Source organism: Eretmochelys imbricata, chromosome 14 (assembly GCF_965152235.1).
Source record: "Eretmochelys imbricata isolate rEreImb1 chromosome 14, rEreImb1.hap1, whole genome shotgun sequence".
Classification (NCBI taxonomy): domain Eukaryota; kingdom Metazoa; phylum Chordata; order Testudines; family Cheloniidae; genus Eretmochelys; species Eretmochelys imbricata.
This window is the reverse complement of record NC_135585.1, coordinates 36,276,531-36,295,073: the sequence shown is the minus strand read 5'-3', so window position 1 is coordinate 36,295,073 and position 18,543 is coordinate 36,276,531. Positions and strand designations below refer to the sequence as shown.

General features: G+C 45.9%; 1 protein-coding gene across 1 annotated transcript in view; it reads right to left on the bottom strand.

Moving 5' to 3' along the window:
* The window catches only part of LOC144273991 (uncharacterized), a 79,457-nt gene extending 61,116 nt beyond the window's left edge, over positions 1 to 18,341 (bottom strand). Inside the window, exons 1-4 of the mRNA XM_077832712.1 lie at positions 18,203 to 18,341; positions 12,595 to 12,597; positions 10,154 to 10,267; positions 8,807 to 9,827 (exon numbers count right to left, since the gene is read on the bottom strand). Coding sequence (XP_077688838.1) covers positions 8,807 to 9,827; positions 10,154 to 10,267; positions 12,595 to 12,597; positions 18,203 to 18,341 — 1,277 coding nt within the window. The remainder of the gene's footprint in view (positions 1 to 8,806; positions 9,828 to 10,153; positions 10,268 to 12,594; positions 12,598 to 18,202) is intronic.
* Between the last annotated feature and the right edge of the window lie 202 nt (positions 18,342 to 18,543).

The following is an 18,543-nucleotide window of genomic DNA, read 5'->3' as shown; positions in this document are numbered from 1 at the left end:
AATAACATTATCAACTCTGTGGAATTTAGTCCTGGAATTCACCTCCTCCCTATTGGACTGTGTAGTGAATACATGTATCAAATGGAGAACTGCAGACCATGACAGTATAAGTGTGTAACTCTACTGGTAAAAATCAGTAACTCAGATATCTAGTAAAGCCTTCTGGATGTATGAACTCATGGGAACTAAAGAGAATAAAAATCAGAACCCCCACAGAAATTAGAGTTGCTAGATTGTACAGTGTAAAATAAACCCTTACAGATACATCCCTCATCCCACAGAGACCTGTTTTCACACACTCGTCCTTTCTAGAGAGAGAGAGAGAGAAACTCAGATCCTCATCATTTGAAGCAAGATAATCACAAACAATCCACCAGCCTGACTCAGAGCCCAGATCTAACTGAGCCCATCATTGTTCCTCTCTGCATCAATGTTATTAACACAGGGTGGTACCTAAATCCCATTTTTGAGCACCACTGTGATTTCCAAAATTCCCACCTGGCTGCCACCTAACCCTATAGACACCTAAACTTGCTCAGCACCTAGGTTTTTACAGTGAAAGTGCTCTAGGCCCTATGTTCCTTCCTCTGGGCATGCACGCTTACAAAACAGCCAGGTAGAGGGGGCTCTCCTTCACAACCTTTAGGCTAGTGGTTATGGTACATCCGCAGACTGGGACTTGTGAAAGACCCCTAGGTCAAATCACCTGATTTGATGAGAAGAAGAGATTTGAACAGGCATCTGCTGCCTCTCGAGGATACCATAGCCACTGAGTCATGAGATATTCTGCTGTGGGACTTCTGCAATCTCTCTTGTTGAAACTCTTCTATTGTAAATAAATATTTAAAGCACCATTGGAGCTAGAGAATTGAGCCCTGGATCTTGTCACCTTGGCTTAAGACTCATTATCACACTCTTTGTTCAAATCCCTTCTCCTTATTAGGCAGAGGGGAGGCTCGAACTGGAGACTTCCCACATCCTCCCACATACTGTATGTAAGAGAGCGGTATGATTGCTCAGAGCTCCAGTATGAAACTGGAGAAAAGCCTGTTGAGAGTCTTTGGTTTAAGTTTAGAAGCAAGAGCAACAAGGTGATGTCGTGGTGGGCGTGCTATAGACCACCGGACCAGAAGGATGAGATAGATGAGGCTTTCTTCAGACAATTAACTGAAGTTTCCAGAACACAGGCTGTGGTTCTAACTGGGACTTCAATCACCCTGACATCTCCTGGGAGAGCAATACAGCAGTGCACAGACAATCCAGGAAGTTTTTGGAGAGTGTTGGGGACAACTTCCTGGTGCAACTACTGGAGCAACCAACCGGGGCCATTCTCCTCTAGACCTGCTGCTTACAAACAGAAAAGAACTGGTAGGGGAAGTAGAAGTGGGTGGCAACTTGGGCAGCAGTGACCATGAGATGCTTGAGTTCAGGATCCGCACAAAAGGAAGAAAGGAGAGTAGCAAAATATGGACCCTGGACTTCAGAAAAGCAGACTTTGACTCCCTTAGGGAACTGATGGGCAGGATCCCCTGGGAGACTAATATGAGAAGGAAAGGAGTCCAGGAAAGCTGGCTGTATTTTAAAGAAGCCTTATTGAGGGTTCAGGAACAACCCATCCTGATGTGCAGAAAGAATAGCAAATATGGCAGGTGACCAGCTTGGCTTAACAGTAAAATCTTCGGTGAGCCTAAACACAAAAATGAATCTTACAAGAAGCGGAAACCTGGACAGATGACTAGGGAAGAGTATAAAAATATTGCTCACGCATGCAGGGGAGTAATCAGGAAGGCCAAAACACAACTGGAGTTGCAGCTAGCAAGGGATGTGAAGGGTAACAAGAAGGGTTTCTAAATGTATGTTAGCAACAAGAAAAAGATTAGGGAAAGTGTGGGACCCTTATTGAATGGGGGAGGCAACCTACTGACAAATGTTGTGGAAAAAGCTGAAGTACTCAATGCTTTTTTGCCTCAGTCACCACAGACAAGGTCAGGTCCCATGCAGCTGTCCTGGGCAACACAGTATGGGGAAGAGGTGAGCAGCCCTCAGTGGTGAAAGAACAGGTTAAGGACTATTTAGAAAAGCTGGACATGCACAAGTCGTAGATCCAGATCTAATGCATCTGAGGGTGCTGAGGGAGTTGGCTGATGTGATTGCAGAGCCATTGGCCATTATCTTTGAAAACTCATGGCGACAGGGGCAGGTCCCGGATGATTGGAAAAAGGCAAATATAGTGCCCATCTTTAAAAAAAGAGAAGGAGAACCCAGGAAACTACAGACCGGTCAACCTCACCTCAGTCCCTGAAAAAATCATGGAGCAGGTCCTCAAGGAAATCATTTTGAAGCACTTGGAGGAGAGGAAGGTGATCAGGAATAGTCTACATGGATTGACCAAGGGCAAGTCATGCCTGACCATCCTGATTGCCTTCTATGATGAGATAACTGGCTCTGTGGATATGGGGAAAGCAGTGGATGTGATATATCTTGACTTTAGCAAAGCTTTTGATACAGTATTCTTGCCAACAAGTGTAAAAAAGTATGGATTGTATGAATGGACTATAAGGTGGATAGAAAGCTGGATAGATTGTCAGGCTCAACGGGTAGTGATCAATGGCTCCATGTCTAGTTGGCAGGCAGTATCAAGCGGAGTGCCCCAGTGATAGGTCCTGGAGCCGGTTTTGTTCAACATCTTCATTAATGATCTGGATGATGGAATGAATTGCATCCTCAGCAAGTTCGCAAATGACACTAAACTGGGGGGAAGAGGTAGATATGCTGGAGGGTAGGGATAGAGTCCAGAGTGACCTAGACAAATTGGAGGATTGGGCCAAAAGAAATCTGATGAGGTTCAACAAGGACAAGTGCAGAGTCCTGCACTTAGGACTGAAGAATCCCATGCACCACTATAGGCTGGGGACCAACTGGCTAAACAGCAGTTCTGCAGAAAAGGACCTGGGATTACAGTGGATGAGAAGCTGGGTATGAGTCGGGGTGTGCCCTTGTTGCCAAGAAGTTTAACGGCATATTGGGCTGCATTAGTAGGAGCACTGCCAGAAGATCGAGGGAAGTGTTTATTCCCCTCTATTCAGCACTGTTGAGGCCACATCTGGAGTATTGCATCCAGTTTTGGGCCCCCCACTACAGAAAGGATGTGGAAAAATTGGAGAGTCCAGAGGAGGGAAACAAAAATGATTAGGGGGCTGGAGCACATGATTTATGAGGAGCGGCTGAGGGAACTGGGCTTGTTTAGTCTGCAGAGAAGAGTGAGGGGGGATTTGATAGCTGCTTTCAACTACCTGAAAGGGGGTTCCAAAGAGGATGGATCTAGACTGTTCTCAGTGGTAGCAGATGACAGAGCGAGGAGTAATGGTCTCAAGTTGCAGTTGGGGAGGTCTAGGTTGGATATTAGGAAACACTATTTCACTAGTAGGGTGGTGAAGCACTGGAATGCATTACCTAGGGAGGTGGTGGAATCTGCTTCCTTAGAGGTTTTTAAGGCCTGGCTTGACAAAGCCCTGGCTGGGATGTTACAGTTAGTGTTGGTCCTGCTTTGAGCCGGGGGTTGAACTAGATGACCTCCTGAGGTCTCTTCCATTCCTAATCTTCTTTGATTCTGTGATCCTGGGTGAATACCCTACCTCTTGCTGTTTAGTGTGGAGATATGCAGCTTCTGGAAATGCCAACCAGCCTGAGCTCCATAGTCAGAATAGCATCTTGTCCAGTTTGTGAATCAGCAGCCTGGGTTTAAGTGCCTATCTCCTTAAGAGGGGTGGGACTTAGGACACACCCCTCTCATTGGCATCTCCCATGGGCTACCTTAGGCAGCTCCCTGGCTAGTGTACCAAGTTTTTAAATTGCATTCTCAGGCTTGACTCCATACAATAAAGATGGGAGCTGGGAAGGAGGAGGCTGACCCTCATAACCTTTGGCCGAGTGGTTAGGTTACTCACCTGAGTTGGGAGTCACAGAAGACCCCCTATTTCAAATCTCCCTAACTCAGCATTATTCCTGTCATTTGCTAGGTGCCTACAAGTTACACAATGTACACTTATGAAGTTTGCAGATGATACCAAGCTGGGAGATGTTACAAGAGCTTTGGATGATAGGATTAAAATTCAAAATGATCTGGACAAACTGGAAAAATGATCTGAAGTAAACAGGATTAAATTCAATAAGGACAATTGCAAAGTACTCTGCTTAGGAAGGAACAATCAGTTGCATGCATACAAAATGGGAAATGACTGCCTAGGAAGGAGTGCTGAAGAAAGCGATCTGAGAGTCATAGTGTATCACAAGCAAAATATGACTCAACAGTGTTTGCTTTTTTGCAACAGTGTTACATCATTCTGGGATGTATTAGCAGGAGTGTTGTAAGCAAGACAAGAAATAATTCTTCCACTCTACTCCGTGCTGATTAGGCCTCAACTGGAGTATTGTGTTCAGTTCTGGGCATCACATTTTAGGAAAGATGTGGACAAATTGGAGAAAGTCCAGAGGAAAGCAGCAAAAATGTTTAAAGGTCTAGAAAACATGACCTATGAGGGAAGATTGGCAACACTGGGTTTGTTTAGTCTGGAGAAGAGAAGATAGAGGGGAATATAACAGTTTTCAAGTAAAAGGTCATTACAAGGAGGAGGGGGAAAAAGTATTGTCCTTAATCTCTGCGGGTAGGACAGGAAGCAATGGGCTTAAATTACAGCAAGAGTGGTTTAGATTAGACGTTCGGAAAAACTTCTTAACTGTCAGGGTGCTTAAGCACTGGAACAAATTGCCTAGGGAGGTTGTGAAATCTCCATCATTATAGGTTTTTAAGAACAGGTTAGAAAAACACCTGTCTGGGATTGTCTAGTTATTACGTAATCCTGCCATGGGTGCAGGGGATTGGACTAGATGACCTCTTGAGGTTTCTTCCAGTCCTACACTTCCATGATTCTATGATTGTACTGCTGGGTGTCAGAACGCCTAATTCCCATGGTGGATCCAGGTTTAAGACACTACCAAGAATAAATGAGAAGTCGCAGTTAATGACATTCTATGCCTTGGGGGAGTGCCCTGTAACCCTCATATTCCTCATTTATATATAAAATTGTGATCTTGCATATAAAGCATGCTATGTAAGGTATCAGGGGAAAGGTTATGATCTTCTGAAAATCATTGTTCTATCTAAATATGTATATCATTAAGTTATGAAATTTGTATTGTATGGTTATCACTAAAATATGCTGTGGGCTTGGGAGGCGCCCAGATACTAGCTCTCCAGGGACAATGATAAGAGAGGTAACTAACGCCCGGCTGGATGCTGAACAGACATCACCAGCCATTGTCCAGCAGTGAAGTTATAATTCAATGATTCACTTGCACAAAGCCACACCAGGGGAATTGCTCAACCTTGACTGGGGACTCAGCAATGCCCAGCAGGCATGCCTGGACTTGAGTTCTCCAAGCACATGGGACTAAGGGTATAAAACAGAACACAGGGGCCCCATACTTGGCCTTTCTCCTTCCCACACCTATGCTGCAAGCAACAAGGACACTGAAGACTCCAACAGAGAGGACTGGCCTAGGTTTCAAGGGTGAAACCTGTGTACTATGAACTGCACTATCCAGTGGGGTGAGAAAAACTGCTTAATCTAGATGTTACCCAGTCTAATAGGGTAGAGAGTTTAGACTGTGTACTTATATATTTTGTTTTGGTAACCATTCTGACTTTTTGCCTATCTTTTGTAGTCAATAAATTTGTTTAACTGTTTACCTTTACCAGTGAGTTTGCCTGAAGTGTTTGGTAAGGGTATTTGCTCAGGTTTACAAAGGCTGGTGTATATCCACTTTCCATTGATGAAGTGGTGAACCAATTAATAAATTTGCACTGCTCAAGATGAGCAGTGCAAGATGGTATATTCCTGAGGTACAAGGCTGGGAGCTGGGGTGGGGTTTTGGCTGGTGCCTTTCTCTGTGTGATTCATGAGTGACTCTGGGAGCATTCATGCAATCTAGCTTGGTGTAGGGCTCCACATGCAGTTGTACTGAGTGATAACAGCGCCTGGAGGGGTTTGCTGCTGGTCACTAGCAAAGCATTGTGAGAGACAGCCCAACCTGGGGAGTTAAAGGGGCACAGCAGTCCCAGGCTGCACCCCGGGGATCCCGTCACAACAGTATACAAGATAAAGGGGGTTCTAGGTTTCTAGCATCAACGTAAATGTAGGAGCAGAACAGAGGCCTTTCAGAGCTTCTCAAAAAGTAATAATCAAATTCCATCACAGCATGGAAATCTTACCTCAGTCTCTGCACAACTCAGTTCTAGGAAGGTGCTGATGGGAACACTGAGCCTTGGGATGGCTCTGGGGGATCAGATTGTTGCTTTGGTGGGTGTGCATGAAAACTCTGTGGGCATGGGGAAGGCAGTTACACCTTGTGTAAAATTAATATGGCTAATGTTATCGAGGTTAAACTATATGGAAGGAATGTGCATTTTCCCAGGATGTGTACTGTGCTAAAATTTGAAGCTGTCTCTCAGATATTACCTGAGAATAAACTTAAAACTAGGTACAGCAGAGAAACTATTGCAAACATGGTCTGTTGTACAAGAGGGGAAACTGAGGTACACCACCTCATGAATTTCATAAATGACCAGTGAGTGGGGTAATTCACTAGCCTGACTATAGAACAAAATAAGGACAGCCTTCTGTTTTTCCTGCAATTAGCAAGAAAATTTGTAAAAGAAAGTGATATTATTAATTATTATTATTAAGCAATAATCTGTCCCCACTAGGGGGGTGGAAATTGTTTCTTTTGTTTTTCAGACACTCTACAAGCAAGCTGGCGCCAGCGGGAAAATTAAGGAGCTCACTGGGAATCAATGGAGGGGTGTGTAAAATAGTGTAAATCAACAGAAGATGTTTGGATGTGCCCCTCTCCTATGACTATGGAGGAGCAGAATCAATGGCCTATGCAAGGGGTGGACAATTGGGGGTACTGTTTATAAGGTGTTTTGCTGGGAACGTACATATTACTGGGGGCACAATTACACCAGCCCATAACCAAACTACACACATCTACATGCTGCTATCTGGACTTTGGTGCACAAATGAATCTGTGAATCTTATTGCTGTGAATAATCAAACCAGGGCACACTGCCTGATTCCATACCAAGTGGTCAAGCTGGTTTGGACAATATCCCATTTCTCTGTGAACATTCAGTGGACTTATGATTTGGACAAAAGCAAGTAAAACCTCCAGGGGCAGCTTGTTGCAACTACCAGCAACTGGACACGTAAGATCATGACCCTGTTGAAGGAGGAGAGGCAGTGTCTCGGTGGTGTCTCGGATGTTGGACCATATTGCAGTGGTCAGGACTCGGTGTTCCTGTGAACTTTGTATTGTTAACTGTACTTGTGTTACGTTGCATATGAAGATAACCTATAAGTAATGTAGTAAGCCCTCCAAACCCTGCAGTGTACTAGACAACGCGGACCCAACCATTTCGGGCCCACTATAATGGGAAGTCGGGAACACTAATTGGAATAGGTGTGGTATGCCTGTACAAGAGAAGGTGCAGGGCACTATACTACACAAGGGGCAGTGGGACAAATGGAATATCGACACCTTCCACCTTGATGCCTGGCCTTATCAGGAAATGTGTCGCCATATGTCCTATGCTTTTTCAGGGATACTTGGGCAGGAGGATCCCAAAAGGAAAAGAAAAAAAAAGGGGTGGAGTGTTAGGATATAGATATTCAGGCCTATCTGTTTTAAAGGCCTATACACTAAGCATTTAGATGTATTCTTATCACTTGGCTAGTTAGAGGTATAAAAGAAAGAAAAATCAAAATCACTGTCTGCCGGTGTAAGGTCCTTCTCTTACTGTGACAGTCTGAGGCCTGTTCTTAGGCTAAGGCCTTTGGCTAAGCAGCAGAGGCAGCCATAATCTGGGAAGCGACCGGTCACCTCCTCACATTCCAAACTAGTCACATTGAAATAAGGTGCTATTGGGCTGTTGGAATACAATCCTGTCCTGAGAGTGCCTATCACCTCCAGAGAAAGGGAAGTGCCTAGAAAATGTAAAAGGAAACTTAGTTTGATAGCATCCTGTCTGGCAAGAACTCACTTATCAATAGCTGGGATGTGAAATCCTCACTTCTGTGTTGTTTTGTTATTATAGTTCCCAGTTTGCTACTGTTTGTCTGTATAATCTTTTTCTGGTTCTGTGATTGTTCCTGTCTGCTGTATAATTAATTTTGCTGGGAGTAAACTAATTAAGATGTTGGGATATAATTGGTTAAATAATCATGTTACAAGATGTTAGGATTGGTTAGTTAAATTTCAGGAAAATGATTGGTTAAGGTATAGCTAAGCAGAACTCAAGTTTTACTGTATAGTCTGCAGTCAATCAGGAAGTGGGTGGGTGGATGGGGGAAATAGGAATGGGGGTGGGGAAATTGGAATCATGTTTGGCTAAGGGCAGGAATGGGAACAGGGACACAGGTGTAAGGCTCTGTGGTGTCAGAGCTGGGACGGGGGACACTAAGGAAGGAAACTGGAATCATGCTTGCTGGAAGTTCACCCCAATAGACATAAAATTGTTTGCACCTTTGGACTTCGGGTATTGTTGCTCTCCATTCATGTGAGAAGGACCAGGGAAGTAAGTGGGTGAAGAAATAAGCCCCCTGACAGGTGGTTTCATTCTCTGCTTTAGTAACTGATGCATGTCCTCATTGCATGGCCACTCCAGCCTGGCCTGACCCTTCTGAGATTCAGGGGAATTGGCAAAAGTGTTATTCACTTGGCCCATCCCTAGCCAGGACAATTCTACTGTTTGTGTCCTGTGTGGATTCTCTGATGTGAAATAAGGTTTGAGCTCTGACTAAAGCTGTTCTCACACTGATTGCATCGGTAGGGTCTCTCTCCTGTGTGGATTCTCTGGTGATTAGTGCGGGCTGAGCTCTGACTGAAGCTTTTCTCACAGTTGGGGCACCTATAAGGCTTCTCTCCCTTGTGGATTCTCTGATGTGCAGCAAGGTTTGAGCTTGCACTGAAGCTTTTCCCACATTCTGGGCATTTAAAGGGTTTCTCCCCTGTGTGGCTTCTCTGGTGAATAATGAGGTATGAGCTCTGACTAAAGCTTTTCTCACAGTTGGGGCACCTATAGGGCTTCTCTCCCCTGTGGATTCTCTCATGTGCAGCAAGGTGTGAGCTCACACTGAAGCTTTTCCCACATTCCAGGCATTTAAAAGGCTTCTCCCCCGTGTGGATTCTCCGGTGAATAATGAGGTGTGAGCTCTGACTGAAGCTTTTCCTGCAGTCGGGGCAGTTATAGGGTTTCTCACCAGTGTGGATTCTTTGATGCTTAATAAGGTGTGAGCTCTGATTGAAGCTTTTCCCACAGTCAGGGCAGTTATAGGGTTTCTCTCCCACGTGGATTATCTGATGATAGGTGAGGGCTGAGACCTGTCTGAAGCTTTTTTCACAGTCAGGGCACTTGTAGGGTTTTTCTCCTGTGTGGATTCTCTGGTGAGTAATAAGGGCTGATCTCCACCGGAAGCTTTTCCCACAATCACTGCATGTGTAGGGTCTCTCTCCTGTGGGAACTCTCTGCTGAGCAATATCTTTGATTTGGTTGTCCCCTCTTCTCTTCTGAGTGGATTTACTGTGTCTCTCCCTTGGCTGGTTTCCCTGCTGCCTCTCTGGCCTGTGCTGACTATCCCAGCCATGTACATGATCAGGATTCTGGGAAACATCCCCTTTGGCTTTCCCTGATACCGTCCTGTGCAAATCCACCTGCTCAGGAACTTGCTGTTGAGGATTCTCCTTGTTCTTACTCAGTGTCTCATTACCTGCTGGGACAGAGAGAGAATGCAGACAGGAGTCATTGCCTGTGCTGGGGCAGAGTGGGAGGGGAAAGAAACCTCAGAAAGAGAAAATGGGGGAACAAACACACAACTGCTGGGGAGATTGAAATGTCAGGAGCTGAATCCACCCTATCCTTTCAAACCCTTTCCTCAGAGGAGAGAGAGGGGGGGACTCATTCTTCCTCTACATCCTCTGAATATAGATGAAGGCAGGGGCTGAAGGGTCAGGCAAGCTTGATGAAAACCTGTGAATGACGTCTGCCATGAGGATACAAGAATTGGTTTCTCAGTCAGTTTAGCTGTCTCCTTACCTATGTAGGCTTCTCTCAGGATCTCCCTTTCCTCATAGCCCTGGAGATTGGGGACCCACGGCTCCTCCCCTTGTTCCAGTCGGGAGATCACATCAGGCTTGGGAATTGGAAATCCTGTATCGGGGCGGGGGTGGTGGTGGAGGGGAAGGACACAAGTGTTGATCTTGTTCATAAGGTCAGGGCTGTTAGTAGTTCCAGACCCAGGATTTGAATAGCCTGCCCAGAGAGGCTCCTTCCTCTCCCCACCCCCATCCTAGAGAGATAGGGCTATAAATCATACAATAGCCCATGGTGACACACTAATCTGGAGCAAGGGTTCATCCAGTCTGCCCAAAGAACGCCCTTAATTTATTCCCATGGTGAGTTGAGCAGAATTGCTACACTCTTTAGCTATCTGGGGTATAACCAGTTTTCAGCCAATCCACCCCACCCCCATGATGCATCTCAGGACATCCAGGGCTGTGAGTTACCTTGTTATCACCAGCCTCCAGCATGAGGGAGTCTTATCTGGGTAGCAGAGGCCTGTCCTGACATGAGTAATTGACACATGGGGGGAGGCCCCATTACTTGGAGGATGGGATTAGGGAGGGTAAACAGATTGTTGCTAAATAAGATAAGACAATAGGTCAGTAGGCTAAAAAGACAGAATATCTGTGCCAGCTAAGATAAGAGGGAGAACACCCTGGGGAGGGAGAATCATTTACTAACAATGGAGAAGATAAATTAGGAAACTAGAGATGAGGTAAAGACCGGGTCAAGTGTCCTCTAGGATACACCAGTCCTACCTTTGCCTTGCAGGTTGACAACAGATGTGCTCCAGCCCCTGAAGCCCCAGTCACATCAGTAAAAAGAAAAGGAGTACTTGTGGCACCTTAGAGACTAACCAATTTATCTGAGCATAAGCTTTCGTGAGCTACAGCTCACTTCATCGGATGCATACTGTGGAAACTGCAGAAGACATTATATACACAGAGACCATGAAACAATACCTCATCCCACCCCACTCTCCTACTGGTAATAGCTTATCTAAAGTGATCACTCTCCTTACAATGTGTATGATAATCAAGTTGGGCCATTTCCAGCACAAATCCAGGTTCTCACCTCCCCCCCCCAAAACACACACACACACAAACTCACTCTCCTGCTGGTAATAGCTCATCCAAACTGACCACTCTCCTTACAATGTGTATGATAATCAAGGTGGGCCATTTCCAGCATAAATCCAAGTTTAACCAGAAAGTCGGGGGTGGGGGGGTAGGAAAAAACAAGGGGAAATAGGCTACCTTGCATAATGACTTAGCCACTCCCAGTCTCTATTTAAGCCTAAATTAATAGTATCCAATTTGCAAATGAATTCCAATTCAGCAGTTTCTCGCTGGAGTCTGGATTTGAAGTTTTTTTGTTGTAAGATAGCGACCTTCATGTCTGTAATTGCGTGACCAGAGAGATTGAAGTGTTCTCCGACTGGTTTATGAATGTTATAATTCTTGACATCTGATTTGTGTCCATTTATTCTTTTACGTAGAGACTGTCCAGTTTGACCAATGTACATGGCAGAGGGGCATTGCTGGCACATGATGGCATATACCACATTGGTGGATGTGCGGGTGAACGAGCCTCTGATAGTGTGGCTGATGTTATTAGGCCCTGTGATGGTGTCCCCTGAATAGATATGTGGGCACAGTTGGCAACAGGCTTTGTTGCAAGGTTAGGTTCCTGGGTTAGTGGTTCTGTTGTGTGGTATGTGGTTGTTGGTGAGTATTTTACATTTGGGGACAATGTATACCTTCAGATCAGCAGATCAGGGTGAAAGCTGGAGGCATGTAGGTATGAATAGCGGTCAGTAGGTTTCCGGTATAGGGTGGTGTTTATGTGACCATTGTTTATTAGCACTGTAGTGTCCAGGAAGTGGATCTCTTGTGTGGACTGGACCTGGCTGAGGTTGATGGTGGGATGGAAATTGTTGAAATAATGGTGGAATTCCTCAAGGGCTTCTTTTCCATGGGTCCAGATGATGAAGATGTCATCAATATAGCGCAAGTAGAGTAGGGGCATTAGGGGACGAGAGCTGAGGAAGCGTTGTTCTAAATCAGCCATAAAAATGTTGGCATACTGTGGGGCCATGCAGGTACCCATAGCAGCGCCGCTGATCTGAAGGTATACATTGTCCCCAGATGTAAAATAGTTATGGGAAAGGACAAAGTCACAAAGTTCAGCCACCAGGTTAGCCGTGACACTTACATGCCTCCAGCTTTCACCCTGACCACACCACACGATCCATCGTCTACAGCCAAGCTCTGCGATACAACCGCATTTGCTCCAACCCCTCAGACAGAGACAAACATCTACAAGATCTCTATCAAGCATTCTTACAACTACAATACCCACCTGCAGAAGTGAAGAAACAGATTGATAGAGCCAGAAGAGTTCCCAGAAGTCACCTACTACAGGACAGGCCTAACAAAGAAAATAACAGAACGCCACTAGCCGTCACCTTCAGCCCCCAACTAAAACCCCTCCAACGCATTATTAAGGATCTACAACCTATCCTGAAGGATGACCCAACACTCTCACAAATCTTGGGAGACAGGCCAGTCCTTGCCTACAGACAGCCCCCCAAACTGAAGCAAATACTCACCAACAACCACATACCACACAACAGAACCACTAACCCAGGAACCTAACCTTGCAACAAAGCCCGTTGCCAACTGTGCCCACAGTCGGAGAACACTTCAATCTCTCTGGTCACGCAATTACAGACATGAAGGTCGCTATCTTACAACAAAAAAACTTCAAATCCAGACTCCAGCGAGAAACTGCTGAATTGGAATTCATTTGCAAATTGGATACTATTAATTTAGGCTTAAATAGAGACTGGGAGTGGCTAAGTCATTATGCAAGGTAGCCTATTTCCCCTTGTTTTTTCCTACCCCCCCCCCCGACATTCTGGTTAAACTTGGATTTATGCTGGAAATGGCCCACCTTGATTATCATACACATTGTAAGGAGAGGTTTCAGAGTAACAGCCGTGTTAGTCTGTATTCGCAAAAAGAAAAGGAGTACTTGTGGCACCTTAGAGACTAACCAATTTATTTGAGCATGAGCTTTCGTGAGCTACAGCTCACTTCATCTGATGAAGTGAGCTGTAGCTCACGAAAGCTCATGCTCAAATAAATTGGTTAGTCTCTAAGGTGCCACAAGGACTCCTTTTCTTATTGTAAGGAGAGTGGTCAGTTTGGATGAGCTATTACCAGCAGGAGAGTGAGTTTGTGCGTGTATGGGGGTGGGGGGGTGAGAAAACCTGGATTTGTGCTGGAAATGGCCCACCTTGATTATCATGCACATTGTAAGGAGAGTGATCACTTTAGATAAGCTATTACCAGTAGGAGAGTGGGGTGGGAGGAGGTATTGTTTCATGGTCTCTGTGTATATAATGTCTTCTGCAGTTTCCACAGTATGCATCCGATGAAGTGAGCTGTAGCTCACGAAAGCTTATCTCAAATAAATTGGTTAGTCTCTAAGGTGCCACAAGTACTCCTTTTCTTTTTGCGAATACAGACTAACACGGCTGTTACTCTGAAACCAGTCACATCAGTGATACCCCTGTAGTAGCCAGCCACTGACCACGGATACCCAGAGAATTCCCAGTTCCTCTGTTCCCAAAGGAACAGCTTACCAGAGTTTGCCAGTTTTTATCTTAGACCACTGCTCCTGTATTCCATACAGCATGTGAGTTCAAGTATAAAAGAAAATGAGATTTATTTAAGGAAGAATAGAGATTCAAATGAAAATCAGTGTGGGAGATGGGAACAAATGGTTCCATGTAAAACAACATCATGAAATTCTAACCTTAACTAACAGGTTATCGTCCTGTCCAAAGAGCATCACCTCACACAAAGTTCTCCCCAGTGCTTTCAGCCAAGCCTGACTGAAATCCCCATTTCATGAAGCAAACTCAAGTGAGTTTACTTCATAGGTGAAGGATGCCAGGGTGTCTCTTTGCACCCTCACTATACCAGAACAGACCTTTGAGTACACCTCAGGCTGCTTCTCTCTTCCGGTTAGCTTCTTTTTGAAGCTTCTAGGAACTCTTCATTAGCATTTGACAAAGAACGCTAATGGAGTCCTATTGTATGACACAAAATATACAGTGCCTCCCCCTGTGGAGATAAGTGTCTCTAACCCCTATGTGAAGGAGTTTGTCTCGAGACATGCTACCTTTGAGTGACCTATTTTTAACTACAGACCTAGAGAACTTTTTTTTTTAGTATATACAGTAACTCCTCACTTAAAGTCATCCCGGTTAACGTTGTTTTGTTGTTACGTTGCTGATCAATTAGGGAACATGCGCGTTTAAAGTATGCTCCCTTATAACACTGCTTGGCAGCTGCCTGCTTTGTCCACTGCTTGCAGAAAGAGCAGTCTGTTGGAGCTAGATGGTGAGGGCTTGGAACCAGGGTGGACCGGCAGCCCCCCATCCATCAGCTCCCTGCTCCCCTAAGTTCCCTGTGCGGCAGCCACCCAGCAGGCTATCAATTGCCAGGCAGTTCAGGTGTCCCTCCCCACCACTGCCATGTGCTGCTCCTGCCCTCTGCCTTGGAGCTGCTTCCAGAAGCCTTCTGCTTGCTCTGCGGGGCGGGGTGGGGGAGGAGAAGAAGGGTGCTAATGTCAGGGTGTTCCCCTCCCTCCGCTCCTGCCCCCCATCTCCATAGAGTGGGGGTGGTGGAGGAGACACAGCAGGGCTCAGGACAGAGGGAGCTTGCTGGCAGCAGCTGCTGCCTCAATTTGCTAATCTACTTAAAAGGACAATGTACTTACACTGGGGTCAGTGTACTTAAAGGGGCAATGCGCATCTCTCTCTCTCACACAGGGTGTGTGTCTGTCTCTCTCTGCCATTCTGTCTCCCCTCCCTCCATTCCTGCTGCCTTGCAGTGTGTGAGGCTACATTGACAACAATGTGTTAACCCTTGAGGGCTCAGTCAAGTGCTAATTCATCATTTAGCAGTAAGGCATTCCTGGGAAATATCCCACCCTCTTCTACCCTCTGACTCCACCACCTCAACCAAGCTTCACAATATCATTGCTGTACACAGCAATGAAATTGTTTGTTTAAAATGTATACTATATGTCTTTTTTCTGGCAAAAAAAATTTCCTTGGAGCCTAATCCCCCCCATTTACATTAATTCTTATGGGGAAATTTGATTCGCTTAAAGTAGCATTTTTCAGAAAGATAACTACAATGTTAAGCAAGGAGTTACTGTATACACATAACTCCTCACATATTTTCTGTACATGCATCTCACAATGGTTATAATGACCAGTGTCATACAGGCTTTTATTAGAGACCATACATGATATTCTTTTATTGAACGCAGGAGGATCCCAGTACCCCTATATAGAGCAGGGCCCTCTGCCAGTTGGCACCAAGAGATTCTTCGGTCACCACCCACATACACACAAACTCACCCATATCCTTCACCAACACAAGCCAGAGCAGAAAACAATTGCTTCCTGTTACTGTGAGCTCTTTGGGGTGGGAACTGTCTCTCACTATGTGGCTGTGTAGTGCCCAGCTCACAGGGGCTGTGATCCTTTATTGGGGCCTCTAGGTGGCACTTCCCTAAGAGAAGATGTGAAGAAATAAACCCAGGAAATGCCAGTCAAGTCCAGGAAAGAAGATCACTAGATATGTGCCCCCACTGCCACACTGAGAGCAAAGTCTCCTCTCATGGGGTCATACTAAGCCCTCATCCCCTGGCTGATCAGTGGTCAATCTGCCCTTCCCAATCACCCATTAGACCAGCTCTACTCCAGCAGACAGCCATCTGGCTGGTAACACAGGCCTGGATCTGGCTCTCCTTACTTCTCCTCTCCCCCCCACCCCATCCTACTCTACAGCACAGACCTGAGGGGGGAGAAGCAGCCATTCTCCTCTCACCTGGGCTGAAACTGTAGAATCATACAAATGAAGAACTGGAAGGGATTTTGATAAGCCACCTAGCCCATCCTCCTCTGCTGAGTAAACCTAGACCATCCCTGACAGGTGTTTGTCCAACCTGTTCTTAAAAACCTCCAGTGATGGGATCCCACAACCTCTCTTGGGAACGTGTTCCAGTGCTGAACTTGCCTGACAGTTGAAAAGTGTTTCCTAATATCTAAACTAAACCTTCCTTGCTGCAGATTAAACCACTTCTTCTTGTCCTACCTTCAGTGGACATCGAGAATAATGGGTCACTGTCCTTTATGACAGCCCTTAATGGATCTGAAGAGTTATCAGATCCCCCCCGTCTTCTTTTCTCAAAGCTGAATATGCCTTTTTTTTTTCTTTTAAAATCTTTCCTCATAGGTCACTAAACCTTGTATCATTTTGGTGGCTGTCTTCAAGACTCTCTCTACTTTGTCCATATCTTTCTTAGGGCACATCTACACTTAAAACGCTGAGCCACTAGAGCATCTTTGTTAAAATGCTACAAGTCGATGAGAGAGAGAGTTCTTCGATCAGCGTAGTTAATCCATCTTCCCCAGAGGCAGTAGCTATGTCATAATCTCATCTACATGGAGATAGGTCAGTATAACGACATCGCTCAGAGGTGTGGATTTTTCACACACCTGAGTGACATAGTTATATCGATACAGGTCTGTAGTGTAGACCAGACCTCAAAGTGTAGTGCCCAAAACTGGACACAGAACTCCATCTGAGGCCTTTCCAATGCAGAGAAACGGCGACTGCATCACACTGTTCACTCATATACAATTTGTGATCCACCACAACCACCAGCTCCTTTTCTTCAGTTTTGCTGAGTAGCCAGTTATTCTCCAGTTTGTAGCTGTGCATTTGATTTTTTCCTTCATACGTGGAGTACTCTTCACTTGTGTGACAAGGCGCACTTGCCCTGCACTGAGCCTGCAAGGGTTAACTCAATCCTATGGGCCAAGTAAGCCATGCCCTGTCAGCCCTGCTGGGCTTGCTCTGGCTAGAAACCAGATATAAAAGGGAGCAGCCCTGCTCAGTCTGGGCTGACCGCCAAGAGGAAGGATGTATGCAGCAGGCTCCCGCCTGGGAGCTACTGGAGCCTGGGACAGTGGAGGCCAAGTCCACCAGGATCCAGAAACATACCCAGCTACCCCTGGACACCCAGGAAACCGTGGAATGGCTGGGAGATTCACAGGCTGGAGACCCAGACACCACAGGAACACACAGTAGGAAGTAGCCCAGAGAAAATACACAGTGGTCTAGTTGCTGAACTGAGCAATAAATCAGCATGTTTCAGTCAGATCCCCACTGACTCAGTGGCAAGCACACTCACCAGGGCCCTGGGCTGGGACCCAGTGGAGTAGGGAGGGCCTGGGTCCCCTTACCACAGCTGCCACCCACCCATAGGTGATGGCCCACTTCTCCCCATTGGCCATCAGGCCATGCAGTCCCCCCTCCAAAATAGGGGGCACTTATATTGACTCTGGCAATTAGGCTGCAACACCCTGAGGCTAAGGGTGGTCAGGAGAACTCAGCAGCGGGACTATAACAGCCCCTACCCTGCCCCAACAGGGGGATGGGGTGTGCTTGCCCTGCGACTTGTCGTTACTAAATTTCATCTTGTTAAATCAGACCAGTTCTTCAATTTGTCAAGGTCATTTTTAATTATAATCCCGTCCTCCAAAGTTCTTGTAATCCCTCCCAGTCTGGTGTTATCCGCAGATTTGATAAACATACTCTCCACTTTATTATCCAAGTGTCTAACTGCAGTGAAGACATACCTAATGGGGCATCTGTGTCTAGCTCTCCCGAGTCCCTTCGAAAGCCACAGACTTAGTGAGTTAGAAGAGCTCAGACACGGAGCCTGTGGTTATGCCAGGAACTGAAGCCATCTCTCCTGAGATCCAGGGCCATGCCTCAAACACAAGAAGAGCTCTCCTCACTGTTTTCTACTATAGTGATATGCCCCACAGAACACTTCCAGACCATAAAGTACTTCATTAACCCTCACTCTGCCCCCAGATGCTTCAGAGACTCCAAATTGTCTAATAACCAAGGGAACGGAAATCCTTACCCAGTGAGGTCACAGTCTCATAATTCTCCTGCATGACATCCCTGTAGAGGGCTCTCTGACACGGGTCCAGCAGAGCCCATTCCTCCTCGGAGAAATGCACAGCCACCTCCTCGAAGGTCATTGGATCCGTTGCAGCCATGTCCCAGGTTGATGGGACAATCTGGAGCAAAATGTGGATGTTATTTTCCAGCCTGTCCGCATGAGAAGGGCAACAGGGGAGGCTTCAGTTTGCACCATGGGGGTTCAGTTTTGAGCATTGATACTGTTGAAAGGCTGCTTTTCGCAGCTTTCTGATGCTTTAATATTAAACATGTGTGAGAGTATTTGTGGGATGAGAATTT